The sequence below is a fragment of the Lissotriton vulgaris genome, chromosome 2_1, assembly GCF_964263255.1.
Source record: "Lissotriton vulgaris chromosome 2_1, aLisVul1.2, whole genome shotgun sequence".
NCBI classification, from domain to species: Eukaryota; Metazoa; Chordata; class Amphibia; order Caudata; family Salamandridae; genus Lissotriton; species Lissotriton vulgaris.
Genome location: NC_141687.1, coordinates 1,974,875,566 through 1,974,895,704, shown reverse-complemented (window position 1 = coordinate 1,974,895,704; position 20,139 = coordinate 1,974,875,566). Strand labels below are relative to the sequence as shown.

The 20,139-nt window shown below is 41.7% G+C and overlaps 1 protein-coding gene across 3 annotated transcripts in view; it reads left to right on the top strand.

The window, feature by feature from the left end:
• Nucleotides 1–20,139, top strand: part of MAN2A2 (mannosidase alpha class 2A member 2) — a 668,437-nt gene that overhangs the window by 186,300 nt on the left and 461,998 nt on the right. For all 3 annotated transcript variants that reach the window (XM_086958183.1, XM_086958182.1, XM_086958181.1), the window contains 2 exons: nucleotides 4,059–4,232; nucleotides 13,101–13,287. In XM_086958183.1, the coding sequence (XP_086814309.1) occupies nucleotides 4,059–4,232; nucleotides 13,101–13,287 (361 nt within the window). The remainder of the gene's footprint in view (nucleotides 1–4,058; nucleotides 4,233–13,100; nucleotides 13,288–20,139) is intronic.

Here is a 20,139-nt window from a genome sequence, read left to right as displayed (position 1 = left end):
TGACTCAAAGTCAACTAATTTCCACAGCAGATTGACCACTGCCGGACATTTTGCTGTTCATGTGTTGATTGCCTGCACTACTGCATGGTTGTCAGTCCATAGAATTATCTGTCTGTTGGCCAGCCGTTGGGACCAAATGTGAAGTGCTACCACAATGGAGAATAACTCCAGTAGGGAGATGTTGGCGGTGACCCCTGCCTTTTGCCAGCTTGCCGTCCAAGCCCCTGCCGTCCATGTTTTACCTGGGATGGCCCGATGCCGCAACCTCTGGCCGAGTCCCTGTAAAGCTCAGGTTGGTTAGCCTACACCCATGGCTCACGTCACATGAGGGTGCCGTCAAAATTGGTCAGGAAATTGGTTTCTGTGTCTTGCCCCTAGTCATCCAAGCTACGCGTCTGCCGAAGGCGCACCCCACGGGGACTACTCTTGTGGCGAAATTCAATTTCCCCAGCAGCTTTTGCACTTTGACTAGCCTCGCCTTTTTCTGTTGCCCCAACCTGCCAATGATCTGCTTTAGCCCCGCCACATTCTCGGGTCACAGTTTGCATGTCCCGGCCACCGAGTCCAGCTCTATCCCTAGGAAGCACAATTTCCCTCTGTCTTGTCCTGAGCTAGCCGCACTTCCATCTCCCGAGACAGGTCTATGAAACTGTGAAGGGGATTTGTGCATTCCCCTGTGCCTGCTCCGCCAATGAAAAGGAAGTCATCCAAGTAGTGGACCGGTCCCCCCTCTGGGGCACGTGTTCCCAGCTCCCGCTCCAAGAGTCTGCTAAAGGCCTCGAGGTGTGCACTGGATATGGAGCAACCCATTGGCAGGTATTTGCCATAGTATTATTGGCCGTCAAGCTGAAAACCTAACAAGTGGTAGCCATCTGGGTGTACTGACAAAAGGCGGAAGGCAGATTCTATGTCTGTTTTTGCCAACAGGGCCCCCCTCCCTGCTTGGCTTATTAGGTGTACTGCGTCATCCACAGATATGTATGCTACTGAGCAACTCCCTTGCTCCAGCCAGTCGTTGATGTAGTCCCTGTGGGGGTGCAACAGATGATGTATTGACCTGAACTTGTCTGCCTCCTTTTTAGGCACCAAACCCAGAGGAGATCCCCCAGCTTGGGGAAGCGAACGACCAGCTACCCTCCCCAGCTGAACTTCTTTTTCCACCTTCTGTCTTGCCGCCCTTGGGTTGTCTCTTATTGACTTCATATTCCGGCTTTCCCAGCACCCTTAGTTCTTTTGTAAGGGATGGGAAAAGTTTTTGTGAAACCTTCCGCTAACCTTTGTCTGTCTTATGCCTTGGGATAATTACCTAATAAATATAACAGTCTTCATGGGGTGGGTAGCTGCTGCTATCTAGGTGACTTTTGTCCTGGGCCCCCATCGGCTTTGCCTTCCCCGGCTCGTGCTTCGAAGTGGTATAAAGCGATTTGTAACTAAAATTGACATGTACACGAGTCAAGTTGAACTGATGTTGCAATTTGCCAATGAATCGCAGGGTGGTGCTTCAACCCAGGCTTTGCAATAGCACGGCTCGCCTGCTTGGAACACAATTCTTTTTCGTATTTACAGTATTTTGCCAGCCATTGTCTGTCTGACCTCTGCCTTGCTACAGAGTGAACGAGGCTGCTACCAAATGGCAACTCTATAAGTAGCCCAAATCAACATATTTCGGTTCCCTACAAGACTGAAGCTGGAGAACCAGGTTCGGGTCTGGTGGGAGGTTTAAGCATCCTGTGATTCTGGGCAAATCACTTAGTCTCCTTGTGCCGATAAAAGCAAGCATTTGTACCAACAGGTCAAACTTTCAGTAATGCGATACCTATTGCATTGCAAATGCTTGTTAATATGGGGCTATCGTATGCTGGCGCACCATCATTAGATAGCCTCTAGCTTTGCACAGTTCTCAAGCAACCCTGAAATATTTCCTGAGGTGGTTTTCAGGATTTAACAATTACAAATGTGGATTAATAGTTCTAGTTCGTTCGGTGTGGTAGTGATGTAATTTAAAAACACAATTTGTCAAGTACCGTTGTAATGAAATGATCTGCTTGAAACAAGCTATAATAAAGAATTTTATAATATTCCTTTATGATGTTCGGTTAAAAATAAAGTCGAAATGTGCACATTCAGACACAATTGATCTGCTTTATTATAAAATACAAGTAGATTTCATGCACAATATTAAAAGAGCCGCTTCTCCTGTTTTTGTATGGAGCTCAATGTTCTATTTTAAGGCCTCGCTTTTCAAAATGAATATGGGCATTTGGTGCTGTGTGACAGTTATGTGCATAGTCCATGTTAGAACAACAAAGTTATTTGCAATCAGAAGTGGAGCTCAGTAAGCAAATTCATTCCTTGTGCTAATGTAAAAAGGTTTACAACACCCCAAATATTCTCCAGTAACATTCATCATTTTTCTACATTTTTCTTATGCTTTTTTGCATTGCTGTGTGGGTTGCACTAAATACTAACCATGTCATAGGAAGCAGTCACAACTTTTTGATGAGGTCCAGAAAAAAAACACATGCACTCTTGTAGAAAAAGACAAGATTAGGGTGCCATTAGGTGCATATGCCAGATTGGCCGTATAGGCAGCAATAGCGGCATCCATACCAAGGAGGAGATGGCAAAAAGTGTTGCTTTTCCAAAAGCGCCAAAAATTGTTGCAAGTTAAATTGAGCAAAAAGACTTCAAGATTAATTTCCTTAAGAAACTGCTTCTGAGACTACTTTGGCAATTTGCTATTTAGCATGTTCCTACCAATTCACAAAATACACTTATTTTATATGGAGGTAAAATTAAGCAAGTTCAAGAGTTTGTGTCCATACATTGCATTACTAAATAGAGAATCCTAGCTGATTGCTGCACTGATAGAACAATTATTAAATAAAATGTCTTCATATGGAATGGAAGATCCAAAACTGCCCTACGTATGTCATATAACATACCGATTAAGTACAATCAAGTTCTTGATAAGATACTGCTTTCAGGAATATTTTTTCTCTTAATTTTTTGATATTACTAAATATATATAATTGTTGATTTAAGAACTAAAATTCTGAACTGTGCCTTTGCAGGCACACACATCATTGCAGGATCTAATTAATCCCTGCAAATCTGTTATCAGTTTTTGTAGTGTTTTGAGTGAATAAATAATAACCTTAAGGATAACAAGGCCCTTCTCTAGCCATATTCCCTGTCTTTGCTTCTCCATAGAAGGGATTGGTGCTCATGCCATCTCTGGCTAGTGCCACAGATGCAACTTCGACTTACTACTTCCTCCCCCCCTACAGTGCCATGTACCCCCTCCTATCTCATCCTAAATGGTACAGTCTGATTGCCAATTTATTTTCTTTTTGGGCCTTTTTTTACCCTAGAATTTAGTGCAATTAATCTGTTTCCTCTTTTTGACTTTAGGCCTGATTTATATCTTTGCCGAGAGGGAATGGCCTGCCCAACCAATTTAAATTTGGGCAGACCATAGTTTGACGATGGCGGAGTCTACTCCGTCTCTGCTATGGTAAAACCCTTACGGCGGCCCGACGAAGTAAGGGCCAAGGGAGGTTTGGCTGTATGTACACCCGCCTATTTTTGATTAGCAAACATGCAGCTGATTTTCATTGCCTGTCACCACCAGGAACAACCTGTGTTTGTAAGGAGTAAACTCACATGGCGAGGGGGACATTTATTTTTTGTTTATTTTCTCTTCAAAAAGAAAATCCCAATAAAAATAAAAAGTCTAAAGTATGGCTCTGTCATGTGGACGAAGCCGTCTAGCCGTCTATCAAATTGCAATGCATCGACAGGAATAGTCAAAACTGCGGTTCCTGATCGTGCCACAAATGTCCGCTGAGCCAGCAGAAATCTGTTAATTTGGCAGGTGGGGACTCCGTCAGAGTCACAGAGTTAACATTGGGACCCAACTGAGACAAACTTCAAACTGCATGAGAATTTATCTCCTAAGTCTTTGATGTATCTGTTTATTATTTTTTGAGCATCCATGACATTAGACAAACAGTAAATATTTGTGAGCTTAAAGTATTTGTTCATGTTCTCCTCAGGTGTCACTCCACGGTCAGGTTGGGCTGTAGATCCCTTTGGGCACAGCTCCACTATGCCCTACCTGCTCAAGCGCTCCAACTTAACCAACATGATTATACAGAGAATTCATTACTCTATCAAGAAGCACTTTGCAGCTACGAAGACCCTGGAGTTCATGTGGAGGCAGTCGTGGGGTAAGGGACACTAGCCCATTGTAATTGTGTTGAAGGTTTACACCAGACCATTGCATTGATGAGACTTAAAGTGGACTTTCAGAGTATAAAAATACCAGTGGCCCTGATGTTGCTCTAACACATTGGGGTATCAATTTCCTTAATGAACAACAGTAATATTTAGATGGAATTCCAGTATAACAATAAATGTTATATTTGGTGGGGACTCACGCAGGTATAAATTTCACACCCGAGCTTTTCAAATTGCTTTTTACTTCTCATATTATCAGTCAAATATTTCAAAAAGGCAAATGATTTTCACATTGACAGGCAATTTATCAGTTGCATTCATAGATACATTTTGTTATACGTATCACCTCAAATGCTAAAGTCAATCATCCATACACAACACATAATTATTATTATTTATGTTTAAATTACACAACAACCGTGGACATACTCAATATAGTATTTATTGATTTTTATTCCAAGAATTTAACAGTTGTATCACATAGCTAATTTAATTGTCCCTTTAGACATGTGTTGGTTGTTTGACTTTCTTTTGAATTCATTAATTCCTGGTTGCTTTTCTGAATCACAGATTGACTAACACAAGAGTAATTTAAAAAAAACTAGCTATCCAATGCAATATTTAAATCTTCAAATCTTACTGAATGTCAGATGATCCAGCAGGTTTCTCACGAATAGAAATAGTGTGGTCCAAGAAAAAGCACAAAGCCTTACAATGACTTACCTCTACAATTTTCTTCCTTGATTGATGACGTTGCCGAAATTAGGACCCATGAGCGTGAAAGTTACAGGCAAAAGAAAGCTTGAAGCTAAGAAAATCTATTTGGCCCAATCCATTTGAATTGCCTACACGTTCTAGGGTTTTGTAATTCATGTGAATTCTTTGTGAATTTAGATCACGCCAGGGGTTCCTTGATCCTGCCTATTTAAAGCAACAACAATTTGTATAAACTTTTTTGTCTGAGCATTGTGAAGATAAGTCAAGTCACTTGCTGTAATCTAGATGCATCTAGCAGGATCTGAGTGCCATCAACATACATAAAAATGTTTAGATACAGGACTCCATCAAAGCAGAAAAGGGGATCAAATATATGTTTAAAAAGCGACAATGCCAGAACCCTGCAGTTTAAGTCTAGTAGATGATTAATTCATACGGTATATAATCATCAGTTGGCAATTGTTACTACGATCGTCATGGAAGATTGGTTGGGACAATTACCGGATGTGCATTAATGTGTACTCAAATTATTACGATAAATGTCTGTGGGCTGAATGACCGTAGTAAGAGGCAGCGGGTGGCTACATTCTTAAGATCTCTGAATGTGGATCTAGTGTGCCTACAGGAGACCCATATAGAGGCAGCAAGGGGATACTTGCTAGACCAGCTGAGATATCAAGTACTTGCATACTCAAAACAGGGGGCTAGAAACAGAGGAGTTGCAATTTTGTCTAAACGGAGGGATATCAAAGTAAGGAGAAAGCTTGAGTATCAATGGGGTAGATGAGTGCTTATAGAATGCAAAATTGATAAAGAGTGGATTACCCTAGGTAGTATATATGGTTCGACAGAACATGACCCGGATATTTTTGATTTCTTGGATTTGGAGCTAGCCACCTGGTCCCCTACTATCATATTGGCCGGAGATTTTAATATTAACGGGGCAGGCGGCGGAGGTCTTAGCGGTGGATATCAGGGTAGGAAAAAAAGAGTCTGTCGTGCAATATGTAATCTCGCCAGGAATAATGCTATTTTAGATGTATGGGGGAAATTAAAGTCTAGTGATCATGGGTTTACTTTTTACTCGGCCCCACACAAAGTATGTGCGAGATTGGATTACTTCTTCGCCTCGAGCTCGTTGCTATTGACACTTAAAATTGAAAGACTTCCACGGATAATCTACCATCATAATCCTCTGATTCTTACATTAAACACTGCAGCCACTAGAGGCCTGGATTGGGTATGGACATTCGAGAGAGGGTTATTAAAAGACGAGGCTTATATTATATATATGAAATTCAAGTTATTTTAAAGCTAAGCCTTTGCTCTCAACAGTTTGAAACCTGGTAAGGAGAAGCTAATGTTCAACTATGTCACAGCAGTAAGTTTGTTCAGTAGAGCCAATATACTGACACTGCCCCAATCAGTGTATGCCTCAGCAGCGTCCTGGAGCTGCCTGATAATAATTTTTTCCACCAGTTTTGACATAAATGTCAATTGAGAAATTCATAGATAGCCGATAGGAATAGCGATCCATCTGAGGTAGGTATTTTTCATGGAACAAACAAGTACTTCCAACTTCCAGGGTATTGACAACTGCTCCTAAAATCAAGGGAACCTTAATCAGAGTTCTGAACAAAGAGCTGGTCATAGTGATTTCCTCACTATAGCTAGGCAAATGTCATGTGAGAATAGCATCTGGCATATTAAGTATACATTTAATTATAAGTCAAAGATGAATCAACAGGACTGGTTGACATTGATTGTGGATGGTCACGATCTCAGAGTGAAGTTTCCTATTGATTTGTGTAATTTTCCCAAATTCAGATGTTAGTGTGTTAATTAGCCTAAGATGTCTTTAGAGATGTTAGAGCCCTTTTCAAGTCTTTATTGTTTTTTTTATTATCATTTTACAGAGAGCAACGTGACCACTCCAAGCTAATTTGGTATCCTTCAAGAATTTAAGCAAAGTACATTCAAATTTGTAGCCATTTCTTTGCCTTTGTCAAGTGTTTCCTCTATTAGTTTATATTAGATTCGAAGTTTATAAAGCGCCTGGTTACTCCAACGGAGTGTCCCCGCGCTAAGAATTCTTCCTCCTCGTCAGTAAGCAAAAAAACTCCACCAGCTGCAACACCGTTAAATGGTCAGGGATATCCTAAAAAAACAAGATTTTTATTTTAGTTATTCTTTTTATTTTGAAAACAAGACATTCATCATCACCATGGTTACAGAATAATATAGTTTCACCTCTCCTAGTCACATTTTTAGGATTCTTAACAATCTTATTTTACCCGCAAGATGCCACATCTTTTTCTCCCCCTCAATCCATGTTTTCAGTTGCTTCCTCCCACCTCCTCTGTGGCATTGGGGACAATACATGGGTTACCTCTTAATTTGTTCCATTTATTCCACATCTTCTCCTAGTTTTGGGTCATCCCAAGTTAGTATAGACCACTTTCTTCGCCACCATGCACCAGTCCATATCCTTCTTCGGAGACTGCCTGCCATAATCGTGCTGTATTCCTTTTGGCGATCATCAATGCTAGGGTAACACCTATTTGTTTACCTCTGTCCAGGTCAGTCTGCTCACACATACAAAAATAAATATTCCTACCAACCATGCTCTTTGCATTTTTAGGATGATAAGCCTTATAGTACCTGAAGAACGAAGACCTCTAATAGGCCTATAAGGTGTAATCAAAGGAAATAGGTAGCTAGGGCCTTCTCATTTAAAATTCTATGGCAGAAGCATAGGGCTTTGAAAGTCACTCTGTCCTGTACAGGGAGCCAGTGTGGTTCTACAAGAGCTGCCCCTAAAGTGAAGCATCTCAGGATGTTAAGTAACATACGGGCTGCGGTGTTCTGTACTCTCTACAACATTCTCATTCAGTCTTTTGTAGCTTCAAGATATAGAACATTGCAATAATCAAAGCTGGAAACAATCACCGCCTGAATGATGTTTTAATTTTGCTGTCTGTGGTAGCAAATCTAGGATTGCATGCAGAGTCTTCAACATGCCAAAGCAAGTGCCGGCCAGGGCTGAGATTTATTCATCAAAATACAGTGTAGTATCAAACCACACCCCTAGTTTTTTTCATCTTAGGCTTATGGACCAGAGTCAGTCTTAATTCAGGAGGCCACTGTAGTATCTTGGTTATAGTGCTGTTCATGTCATCCACTGCTCCACCAGTGAAACACTGTAGAGATGATTTAATATGGAATGTTGGTCTCTGATTTAATATGGAATGTTGGTCTCTGGAAACCACAGTGTGTACATTCCACACTTTTTTTTAATCCTCTTTACTTAGTGCACGTTTACGTTTTACAGTGGGGTTGTTTTCTGATTGTAATAGTGCACAATGTTTCACCTCCATATGAAGCTGCCATTGCACTAGCGTATTGTTACCCTCACTAGGTGTATGGTTTGGGTTCCAGTCCCATTACCATAGTGCATGGTTTACGTTACACTGGGCGTTTGTTTTCACTCTTAATTTTACGCTTTGTTTCGTTGTCAACACTATAGCCCAGTGCTGTTCTTTATTTTTTAGTCTTCTTTTCATGATAGAGAAGTGTGAGTAATCCTTTGTATTTTTCTTCTTCTCTGTCATCTTGTTTCCCCTTCATTTGGGCTGCCTTTTTGCATTCTTACCTGGCCAGTGGGTGTGCAGACGGTAGTCATTGATGGTTTCGCTTTCTATTCTTTCTTTTCTTTTCTCATTTATAGAAAGGAGGATGGGAAGCAGGTTATGTTTATCTATTTCTTCAAGTTTCTTGTTCGTTTCCTTTCTCTCTACCTCTGCCCTGTTTTTCCCCTGTACTTTCCCCTCTATTTTGTTCTTCGGGTTTCTACATCTGATTCTATATTTCTCTGTTCTGTTTTTCTTCTGGAGGAAAGGAGGATATTTAGTATCTTTGTTATAGTGCGGTTAATGTCATCCACTGCTCCACCAGTGGAACACTGTGGAGATGATATATGGAATGTTGGTCTCTGGAAACCACAGTTGGAGAAGCGATGATCGCCTTGCTGGCTGCTCCTGGTGGGGCTGTATTACTGATGTACTATTGATCTACAATAAAGACTCCTGAAATATATCAACCAGCTTGGAGTGATTACTACAGCCACCAAGCATGGGACCAGATAGAAGTTTGTTTACCTACTACCAAAATGTTGTTTTTCCTGCATTTAAGTGCAAACAACTTCATTTCATCCAGTTGGCCAGATCTACTAGACGTGCTCTGAGCTTAGGAGCGGTCTCTGCTTCTTTCTGTTCCTTAGTAATAATCAGCTGAGTATCATTGGCATAGGTTACTAGCTTCACCTCATGATTAGTTACATCTGCTAGTGGGCGCATGTATGCATTAAACGAAGTTGGACTTGGTGCTGAGCCCTGTGGAACCCCTTGCAACAGGGATTGGATCTCTGATGTGAAAGGCCATTGGAAGACTTGAAAGGACTGGTCTTGGAGAAAATCTGTGATCCGATCCAGGGTACCCCTAACTTCAAAGCCCCACAGTCGTTTAAGGAAAAGGTCATGGTAGACTGTATCAGAGGCAGCACTAAGGTCCAGCAGGGTCAAGGCTGCTGTCTTACCTTCATCTGCAGCAATTTTTAGTGATTCGGAGGCTAAGAGCAAAAGAGATGCTAACGTGTGTTATTACATGGCTTAATTGATTTGACTTGTGTTTTTGCTTGGGATGAGTACTTTTATAACAGATAAAAGATGATTTTTAAAATGCCCCAGTAAAAGATCAAGATATATCATAGAGAGGTTTGATTAATGGGATTGTCTGCTCCCGAATTAAGAAAGGAATGCCTTTGTATTGTCTGTCCATGGCGTTTGATGGGTTCACCGGACTGCAGACAGATATTTTGAGTTAAGAGAATACTTAATGAATGGTCATTCCTGTGATTTGTAGTGTTGAACAGAAAATTAAGTCACACACATGTAAAGAGATGCAATGGCAACTTTAACTAAGGCTTACAGGGAGATCGTTGCCAGCATGGACAGTGACTAGAATTGGATTGGGTGATGGTGACTGGGGGCGACGAAAAAAGAGAAGGATATCTGTGGGGGGAAGGGGGAGGCAAAGGATGAGGGTTCCCTGTGGATAGTAATTAGCTTTTTTGTTTGTTTTTTTACAAGGGTACACCACAGAATAATGAAATCCTTTATAGCAGTGTATTGCTAATGTTTCCCAGTAGTTCACATGTACTTGTGCAAAACATTCATTCTCGTACTTATGTAATGATCTAAAATACATAAGTAAATATTAATGTTTCGTGTTGTTATAATTACCTAGCAGACCAAACAGTTTAGTAGAGAAATAATATGATTTTGTTCTTGATCTTTTGAAACCTCCTAGTATTTTGGAGGGATGTCAAAAGTAATAAGTCCTTCTTGCCTTGAGAGGAAACTGAGATGCATATGAGTGGAAAATCAAGAGGTATAATATCTCGATTAAATATCTATTCTGAGTAAATTCCTTTTCCAGAAGCATTCAACATCTTAAGAAATAAATTCACATTGTACAAGTCTCCGGGAATACATCTGTTTAATATTTAAGAACGGTATTAGCATTTTTAGCCTAAGGATTCTTCAGTATAGGAAACCATTATAAAGATGGCAGGGGGGTATATTATTGGCATCTTTTTGTGCAGTCTTCAGTAAAGCACTGGAAGAATGTAGTGCCTTCACATTTAGTTTGCTAAAGTGGGTGGGTGTAACCATAGCTAGTGCATGTTTATAAAACTAATTAATTAATTAATTAATTGTGGGTTTATATAGCGCTAGGATAGACTCCCGGAGGAGTATCTCCGCGCTTCGACCGCTGCGAAACCCTTCCTGGCTTCCCTGAGAGATGGTCCCTTAATGGGTATCTCCAGGGTGAGACCAGGCATCCCCGGCGGTCTGGTGGGGCCGTTAGTGCAGATGAGGCAAGCTTATGCCCAGAGTTGCCGAGTGTGATCGCTGATCAGAGTGGGCACCGAGGCGAGAGAATTATCGAGTCCGCTGACCCTGGTCCAGAAACCTGCCGCGTCGGGAATCGAACCCTGGTCCCGGGCCGTCCTCTGCTCTCGGGTCTGCCGCCTCTAACCAGTGAGCCACACTACTGCACACAATTGTGTAAAATATCTATTTCTGCCACTCTATCAAATGGAGGTGTCTGATGCTAAAATGGGTTGAAGTTTATTAGAATATAATGGTGGGTCTTTATCCCCGCTCAACGGCTAGGAAGGTCGCTGACAAATTTCTGGATCTGGATTTAATCCCTGCCCGCTGGCAGTTGACCATGAGTTTGAAGTCACCCCCCTGTGCCACCCACCCCCCCCCTCCTACCCCGAGATCCAGATGTTTATTGCTGGGCACTGGAATTGACGCATTGGTCAGATTGTAAGTGGTAGACAATCCGTTGGGAATAGGCTAGGTGAATGCGAAAGGTGCCAGTCCTGCCTGCCTGCCTGGTATGCCATATTGCTGGTGTGTCCGCTGGTGGGCCATGACGGCCGAGTGCTTTCATCTGGGCAAATTTTGAGAATTGGATCTTCGGATTCGGATGTTGATGTTGCTCCCTCGGAGCAGATGGCTCTGGGGGGCGGAGTGACTCTTACTGCTTCCCTGTTTTGCCTTCCATTCGCCCTTTAGGTGTATGTTACAGTGCACTGTTGTAGTTTGTGCAACGGGTGAGTATTGCTTATTGATTGTGGGCACACTATTTGCTTATGTGATTTCCTGTTTATCTTAGCTGGGCCTGATCTTTCTGGCAGCTGAACTATTATTGCATCTCTGTTTGCTCACTAGGCCTATAAATTATTTTGCTGTGTGTACGATTGCCAAGAATCCCACTCCTCTGACGAGTTGCTGCTTGATTTGTGTGTAAAACTTAATAAAAATATTCACCCCAAAGAGTTTCGTAAAATAGAACTGTGTTAAATTAGGAACTTTTTAAATTGCTTATTCATCTGTGGCCGTTTGGCGCTGGGAAGCCACTCATTACAGGATAGAATGTGTATGACACCGACAACTAGACCGGGTGGCTGAAAGATTGTACTAAATAGAAAAGTCTTCAAGGTCTGTGAAAACGAAGGATGAGGTTCCTCTTAAATTGTTTGGCAGCAAGAACAGAGAATATGTAATACTCTGTGGACAGCATAGGTTTTTTAAACTGTGCTTTCCTTTATTGGAAGCCAGGATTTCAGAAAATTGTGAGCATGGCCTCATTTTGAATAACCTGGAAACATGTCACCAGGCAAATCCAGATATAGAGTGTTTGAGTAATTCATCTGTGAGCCAGTGGTGGCAGAAATGGCAAGCTTTTGCCAAAACAATAATTTTCCTCTGAATATATTCATATGATGAGAACATTAGAATACCAAGACAGAAATCCATATAGAGATAGACTGGAGTCAATTTGAATACCTAAGCTTCGAATTAACCTGACCGGCACAGCTGGAGATTCCATCTATATGGGCTAGTAGGAATCCTGCCAGAGACCTATTCTGCCACTTACCACTTCCATCACCTCCTTTTGGATTTTCTTCATTCAGCTTTAGTCAGTTGCTGTCCATCCACACACAGATGTCCCTCATACACTGCTGAAAATTAGGACCTGACAAGGGATCACCCTCGAGCGTTATCCACTTACGTATGGGAGATGACCAATCTAGAATGGATGAGCTTGGCCAAGAGTAAAAGTAAAGATTAAATACATTCTGTAAGAATGCTTTGCTGTGGGGTGCTCACAGTCCAGAGGTAGATCTAGATCAGTGAAGCTAGAAAGATGCATTGATTAAGTCTGACCAGAGGCTAAAGGTTAAACCAAGCCATTGCTAAGCCAGTGACCCTGCTGCCTCAAGGCACTGCAATACAACGCTTGGTCAAAAGTATCAATCCCGGCTGATAGATCTAATAAAATCCATGCACTAAAGACGATAAAACCATGTTGTAAGAAAATAATTTTCATAGTAAGCAGCAGTGCTGTTACTTTTTGAGGGTAGTCTCTCCCCCATTATTGAGTTCCTACTTGGATATGTTCAAGCTTATATGTGGCTTTTCTGCTTATAGTGTACCAGATTGTAAACCACTATAAAGTAAAAAGAGATATCATCACTAATAATTGTATTGTGTTTTCCTTCCTAGATCCTCACAAGAGCACAGACATCTTCTGCCATATGATGCCCTTTTACAGTTATGATGTGCCCCATACTTGTGGACCTGACCCCAAGATCTGCTGTCAATTTGACTTTAGGCGCCTCCCTGGTGGCAGGATAAACTGTCCTTGGAAGGTGCCACCTAGAGCCATTACTGAAGCGAACGTGGCTGAAAGGTTAGTAATGTGCTGTTGTTTAAACGCCTTACTACTTAACACTCCACCTCTCTTTTCAATATTAGATTGCACAGTTAACATAAATATTCACATTTCTTTTCTTTTTTTCATTTAAAGTAAATTGATCAGTCTAACCCACAAGTTATCCTCTTCCAGTGTGAAGCTATTTTTCTTTCTTCTTGTACACCATTAGGTACATCTCTGCATGAGAAGGTATAACATTATTTCCTAGTAAGTGTCCTGGTGTGGCTACACAAAACCTATATTACTATCCTTAATATGCTTATTAATGTTATTGATAATAATGTTTAGTTATATTTATTTTGGCTTCAGACTTTTTCTTTGAATATTTGAATGTCTGCATTTATTTTTCTTCTTAGTAAATTCCGATTGTGGGAGATAATTTCTAATTACATTATTTTTTGCCAGTAATGTTCATTACCCTGGATCTCTCCTCATCCCAAATAAGGTCCATTCATATTTACTTTGCGATCCTAGCTAAACCAAACAAAACTGCCTCCTTGGCAAATTCCTCTTTCCTCTAAGTGAAGTTCTGTAAGTCTGGATGCTGTCCCCTAACTCTTACTTGATGAAGCGTCCTCATAATTGAAGCAGATGGCAACCCAGAGAGGGAGGGCGAACTCAAGTAGTGGGATAAGGAAGGGATACTTGGAGTAAAGACCATACCGCTAAGAAATCTGGACATTATTTCCGTTTCTTTGCTTAAATCCTTATAAAAATGAGTATCTACCCAAACACCCTTGTTTCCATATGATCCTGAGGCACACAATCAAGAAATCAAAGGTACCCTAAAACCACTACAAAACATCCAGTTTAAAGCAGAAACGACAATAAATCTCTTGAGAAAATCGTACTGGGATGAAGGAGGTGGAAACCCATATCCTATATAGCAGAGATGTTATGTCTCCAATAATTTAGGATTCAGTTGAAAGTGAACACCTACTTAGAAGTGACATATAGCTGAGCTACATGAACCTTTGGTGTCAGTCCAAGAAAATCCTCTTTTAGATTCCCCTTGCACAGCCCATAAGGATAACACAGCAAGGGAGATAGTCCTAATTCTCCTTTTAAAAGTTAAGGTAGCCTCTTCCTTCCAATTGCAAAAGAATGAAATGTTTACACACAAACTATTACACTGCCTAGATTTTGCTTGACAAGACAATCTATATCTACTGCTCTAGGTACATCCAGAAGGTCTCAGAGTGACTCTTCCTATGAATAGGAGCTGGGGAGAGGTGACATCACTACGCCCTCCCCCCCAGCAGGTAGTGGCAGAAAATACCTGAACATGAAGGCCCCCAAGTCGGATGATAATGTAATACAAATAAGAAGAAAACCTTCAAAGTTAGGAATTTAATAAAGGTTCTAGGAGACTGAAAACATTGCAGATTAGACGGAATTTGGAAGAGGACAGAGGGATGGCAACACTAGTTCGTTCATTGAGAATCCCCTAAGCAGCCTATTCCCCAGCTAATCTGTGAAGTACAGGGCACTTCAGGGCTCTTGAAACCCCCTGATAAATGCCCACTGAACACAGGGTGTGGAAACACCCAAACCCAAGTGGAAATCCAGTGTGCAGTTGGTTGGAAAATAAGTGGAAAACGTTTTTAAGGAACTTTAGATCCATTGAAGCCTCTCAATTCCAAGGAACCACATCTCTCATTTTACAAGCAGCCCTAAAGCAAGAACAGCAGCTATTATAACTCTAATTTTGAGAATGCCTGGAGCTTGTCCAGAGAAAGCCACTTCAGCTGTTGCAACCCTGCCTACTCAACATCTGCACATTCAAATGTAAGCTTTGAAATGATCGGACTAACAGAAGATAAAACTGAAGTGGACAAGAGTCTACCGGAAGATCCTTTGAGGGCCTACAGCCTGCTGATAAAGAGAGTGAACCACCCAGGAATTTGGTTAAAGATTATGAGGGCCTAACTGATTGCCTCCAACTCTTTACACTTGGTGGAGCAGGAATAGTCTTTGGGATGCTATAGATCCTGAGTTGATCTTAGTCATAGTGCTGATTCCAAGCCCCATTCACTGGCAATTGTTTTGAAGACCACCAGTTAGGGAATGGAGAGATGATCTTCTCTGCTCTGTGGAAGCTTTGCGACTCACTATATGCTCTGAGATGGGGGCTCTATGCCTGCAGATTCTGTGTAGTTAGATTCTAGTATCACTAGATATGACAGTGGCAGAGGGCTAAGGTATAGGCAAACCCAAGAAACCCCTATAAACTGAGGGCCTGAGGAAGATGGAAACCAAATAGACTGTCTGTGTACTATCGCCAGTAAGGCCATGCACTGATCATCAAAAGCCACTTCCTGGCACACTGCAACTTCACCTTTAGACTATATATGTAGTTTTTCAGCCTAAATGCTCTTGACTCAGGAACGCCTTGGCAGAGGGGTGGGGGTTCTGCACCGTCAGGCCTGCTGTTAGATTTAGGGACCAACTGCCAAAATTAACTTCTTTCATAAGTTAGTGTTTGTGCCAGTTTTGTGAAATCTTTTGCCCTTCTAATGTGATTTAGACTTACCATAGGCGTATTTTCTGGGTTTTAAGTTTAAATTGGGTTTACTGGGCAAAGTGAATGCACAACTGTATCAAAATTCGAACATGCGCTTGTATCTAAACCTTCCATCACAGTATTAGAAGCTCCCCAATACTGCTGTCACATTGTAAACACTGCTCTCCTAAGAATTGCGGGTGTACATTGACTGAAGGGTGGGAGAAACATTCTCACAACCATTCCTCAGTTATGTTTCAATTTCAGTCAGGGCCACAGAGGAAGACTCACTTGTCCCTATCTCGGATAGAAGCACCCCCCACAACTAGGTGGCAGTTTGGCTACTCTGTCAATCTTGAGAATGATTTTATTCAATCAAATGTAAAATTGCGCCACTTAACCACCCACTTTTCGAGAATACTGCTTTATCAAGGGATCTGTTCATTTGGATTGTTCCATCATGCCCTCGTTGGAGCAGGAGTATTATTGATCGATAGGAGTAACATTAGGAACAATTAACATGGTTGAATTGTTTGTGTTTTTCACCATTCTGATAATGCTTATAATAACAATGTATCTTAAATGTTTAATAATCTCAGTTCTTGTTTTATTTACAAGGATTAGATTTTTTCAATAAAATGTGTAAATGCATTATTGTTTCTTTTCTTTGTGAAAACTTTGGTCAATCAATCAGAGTACTTGTAAAGCGCGCTACTTACCCGTGAGGGTCTCAAGGCGCTGAGGGGAGGGGGGTGCCGCTACTGCTCGAAGAGCCAGGTCTTGAGGAGTCTTCTGAAGGCGAGTAGGTCTTGGGTCTGCCGTACATGGGCAGGGAAGGTGTTCCAGGTCTTGGTGGCGAGGTAGGAGAAGGATCTGCCGCCGGAGGTTGTTCGTTGGATGCAGGGGACAACAGCGAGGGTGAGGCTGGCGGAGCGGAGCTGGCGGGTGGGAGTGTAGAAGCTGAGTCTGCTGTTCAGGTAGGCTGGTCTGGCGTTGTGGAGTGCTTTGTGTGCATGGATGAGGAGCTTGAAGGCGATCCTCTTGTCGACGGGGAGCCAGTGTAGGTCTCTCAGGTGGGGGGTGATGTGGCTGCGGCGGGGGACGTTGATGATCAGTCGGGCGGAGGCGTTTTGGATGCGTTGTCGTTGTCGTATGTGTTTGGCTGGGATTCCTGCGTAGAGTGCGTTGCTGTAGTCCAGTCTGCTGCTGACGAGGGCCTGTGTCACCGTTTTTCTTGTTTCGTTCGGGTCCACTTGTAGATCCTGCAGAGCATGCGGAGGGTGTTGTAGCAGGAGGAGGAGACGGGGTTGACCTGTTTAGACATGGAGAGGGAGGAGTCGAGGATGAATCATAGGTTGTGTGCATGGTCGGTGGGTGTTGGTGCTGTTCCCAGTGTGGTCGGCCACCAGCAGTTGTCCCAGGCTGAGCGGGTGGATCCGAGGATGAGTACCTCCGTCTTGTCTGAGTTTAGCTTCAGATGGCTGTTCCTCATCCAGTCAGCGACGGCCTTCATTCCCTCGTGGAGGTTGGTTTTGGCGGTGTGCGGGTCCTTGATGAGGGAGAGGGTGAGCTGGGTGTCATCGGCGTAGGAGATGATGTTGAGGTCGTGTTGGCGGGCCACTTGTGCGAGGGCGGCCATGTAGACGTTGAGCAGCGTCGGGCTGGTCATGCTAAAGTGACGAATGAAAGGGTTAGATTTGTTTCCACAACTTCCTTGGGAATCAGAGTGGTCATGTTCGATGTTACCAACAACATCTACAACTGTGGAGGTTTAAGAGTTTAGACATGGTACTGTGGGCTAGCCAAACCAACATTTACTGATGATATGAGTAGACTCAATCCCTCTATCACCAAGTCTTTTTGACCCACTACACAACCCTACCTTATTACAAACCCAAGGTAGTGCATCATAGAACGCACTATACTAGTCTTCACATTTTCTTTTTTTACACTTTGAGACTTGATTATTATTTACAAATAGGATGAATTTGCATGGGCTCTGCCTGCGCTCCTGTCTAGCGCATCTATATGTACATCATTTTGAACATACCACCATTTATCAGAAGTCCAGTAATTTCCCATATCAAATCAAAGAATGGAAAAGTCACATAGGTGACATACTTATTTATATTGGATGGGCATGACATCGAGGCAGACTCATTTTTGGAATGGCTAATTGGAAGGAGGTTCATTAGTGCTGTCAGCAAGTACAAACTATCAATGGATGGGAAACGTACAACAATGGTTTTCATGAAACCAACTAACTGTTATTCTTTTCTATGTTTTGAGTCGCTATCCACTGGCAGTAAGGGAAAATATCTCAGTAGGTCAGTACCTAAGGATCCTTAGGAACTGTTTAGATCTTGTATCATATGATGATCAAGTGGAGAAGAGGAGAAACATAAAGTTTGAATTGAGGTTAGCTCAGCAGTATAAAAGAAGGCTAAAATTATAGAAAAAATAAGAGAGCGCCTTTTGGAATGATGTGAGAACCCCAAATGACCACCTGACTTGCATAACCACGTATTCAACCTTGGAAAAAGTTACCTCAAAAACCACCCATAGCTTGTTTTGCTGAAAACTACAATAACCTCTGTCTGCATTTACGAGAGCACAAAGCATAAAAGACAGGGTGGTACATATGTGCCTAGGAAAGTCTTTTGTGAACTACCAGCAAAAAACTATGTGGACTTCCTAAAGCAGTTGGCTGTTTTCCTTGTGGGAATTTGCAGCATGTGTAAGAAGACCGAACCAACCATAATCCTGAATTTAGGCTTGAAAACACCATGGGACAATTAATGTTAACCATTTGTAATAGTGGCAAAGATGCCCAACCATTGAAATGCCTTTGAAGACTGATACGTGGGAATGACAATCAGGAAAATATAAAGTAGAATATTGGAACATAAATCTAATATAGGATTAGCAACACGGATAACCCTATCGGTGGCATTCTTTAAAGAATATCGTCATGCACCAGAAGAACTGGACTGTCATAGAAAATATAAATTACAATGATACTTTGTACAAATTTGCAGACATCTTACCCGGGGGTAAACGTCAACACACTCGTGACACCGGTGTTTGCCCAACGGTGATTGCTGTTGTTTTTCTGTGCCCCTGTTCCCCTTCCCATGAGGATTTTGTCACCTCTAAGTGCAGCTTTAATTCAGCGCTACAGCGTAGGCGACAAAAAGTCTGTCGGCTAAAAAAGTAAAGCGCAAATTCCACACACCCTTTGAACATAAACCAAAGATTACTATATAGGGAACAGCTTTGGATTTACTATCTGGGTACCGACAAGAGTGAACTGAACGAAAAGATAAAATGACTTTCTTTATGGCAGATACCAAGGCCTGTTAAAATTCACCACCCACAGTGCACAACTGTTACAAATTATTTTCAAACAGGTTGTGCCTGTGCTAAACCAACTAAAACATTGTGTGAGGTTGGCAAGGGCCAGCTTCCTTCCCAGAAGGATAACTTAATACTACCACCGAAAATCTAATACAAAATCAGTTTAACACAGGACTACAATAAATCACTCCCTTGTCCATAAATAATTACGCATGAAATATTAAATCTGGAAGATCATACTGAAAAATGTATGTAGTAAGTGTACAATGTCACTTGTTGCCTGGCCGCACAGCATTTGTATACGTCCAACTGCCTTGAACAAATTGCAGATATTTTTCATACTTGAAAGCGTTCAATTAATAAAGGAATTTGTAATAGATTCTAAATATTGTGTTATTGCAAATAGCATGAAGTAGAATTTGTTCAAGGCAGTTGGTTGTATTCAGTTGCTGTGCGGCCAGCAGGCAACAATTGACATTGTACACTTGCTACATTCATTCTTAATACTGGGGTAGGCAGCCTCATTTCTGACCAGTACACCACAATTTACACTAATTAGTTAAGTGTGTGAAGAGCGTATTATTACAGCCAGACTTGAAAAATATTTTGAGGAAAATAAGGGTGTGCCTAACTCACCATACTCATAGATCATACTGAATGCCATAATTTTGTTTATAACACAAATTTTCCATATTTTAATTAAGACCCCCTTCTAAAATCCCCTTTTAAAAGACTAGAACGAGTTTGTAAACACCACCCAAGGTGGCATACATTGATGCCCCAGCTGTGCATTCTAGCCTTTGCCCCATGCTGAGCACGACACAACGATGACCATCATGGAAGCGGCCTTCATAGAAACATTTCCATATTTTGTTGATTCTGCTAGGCAAAATGGAGACTGGATACCTTTAATTGCAGAGACTTCCGTAGGTCCAACAAAAATAAGTGAAACATGTACTCTAAATATT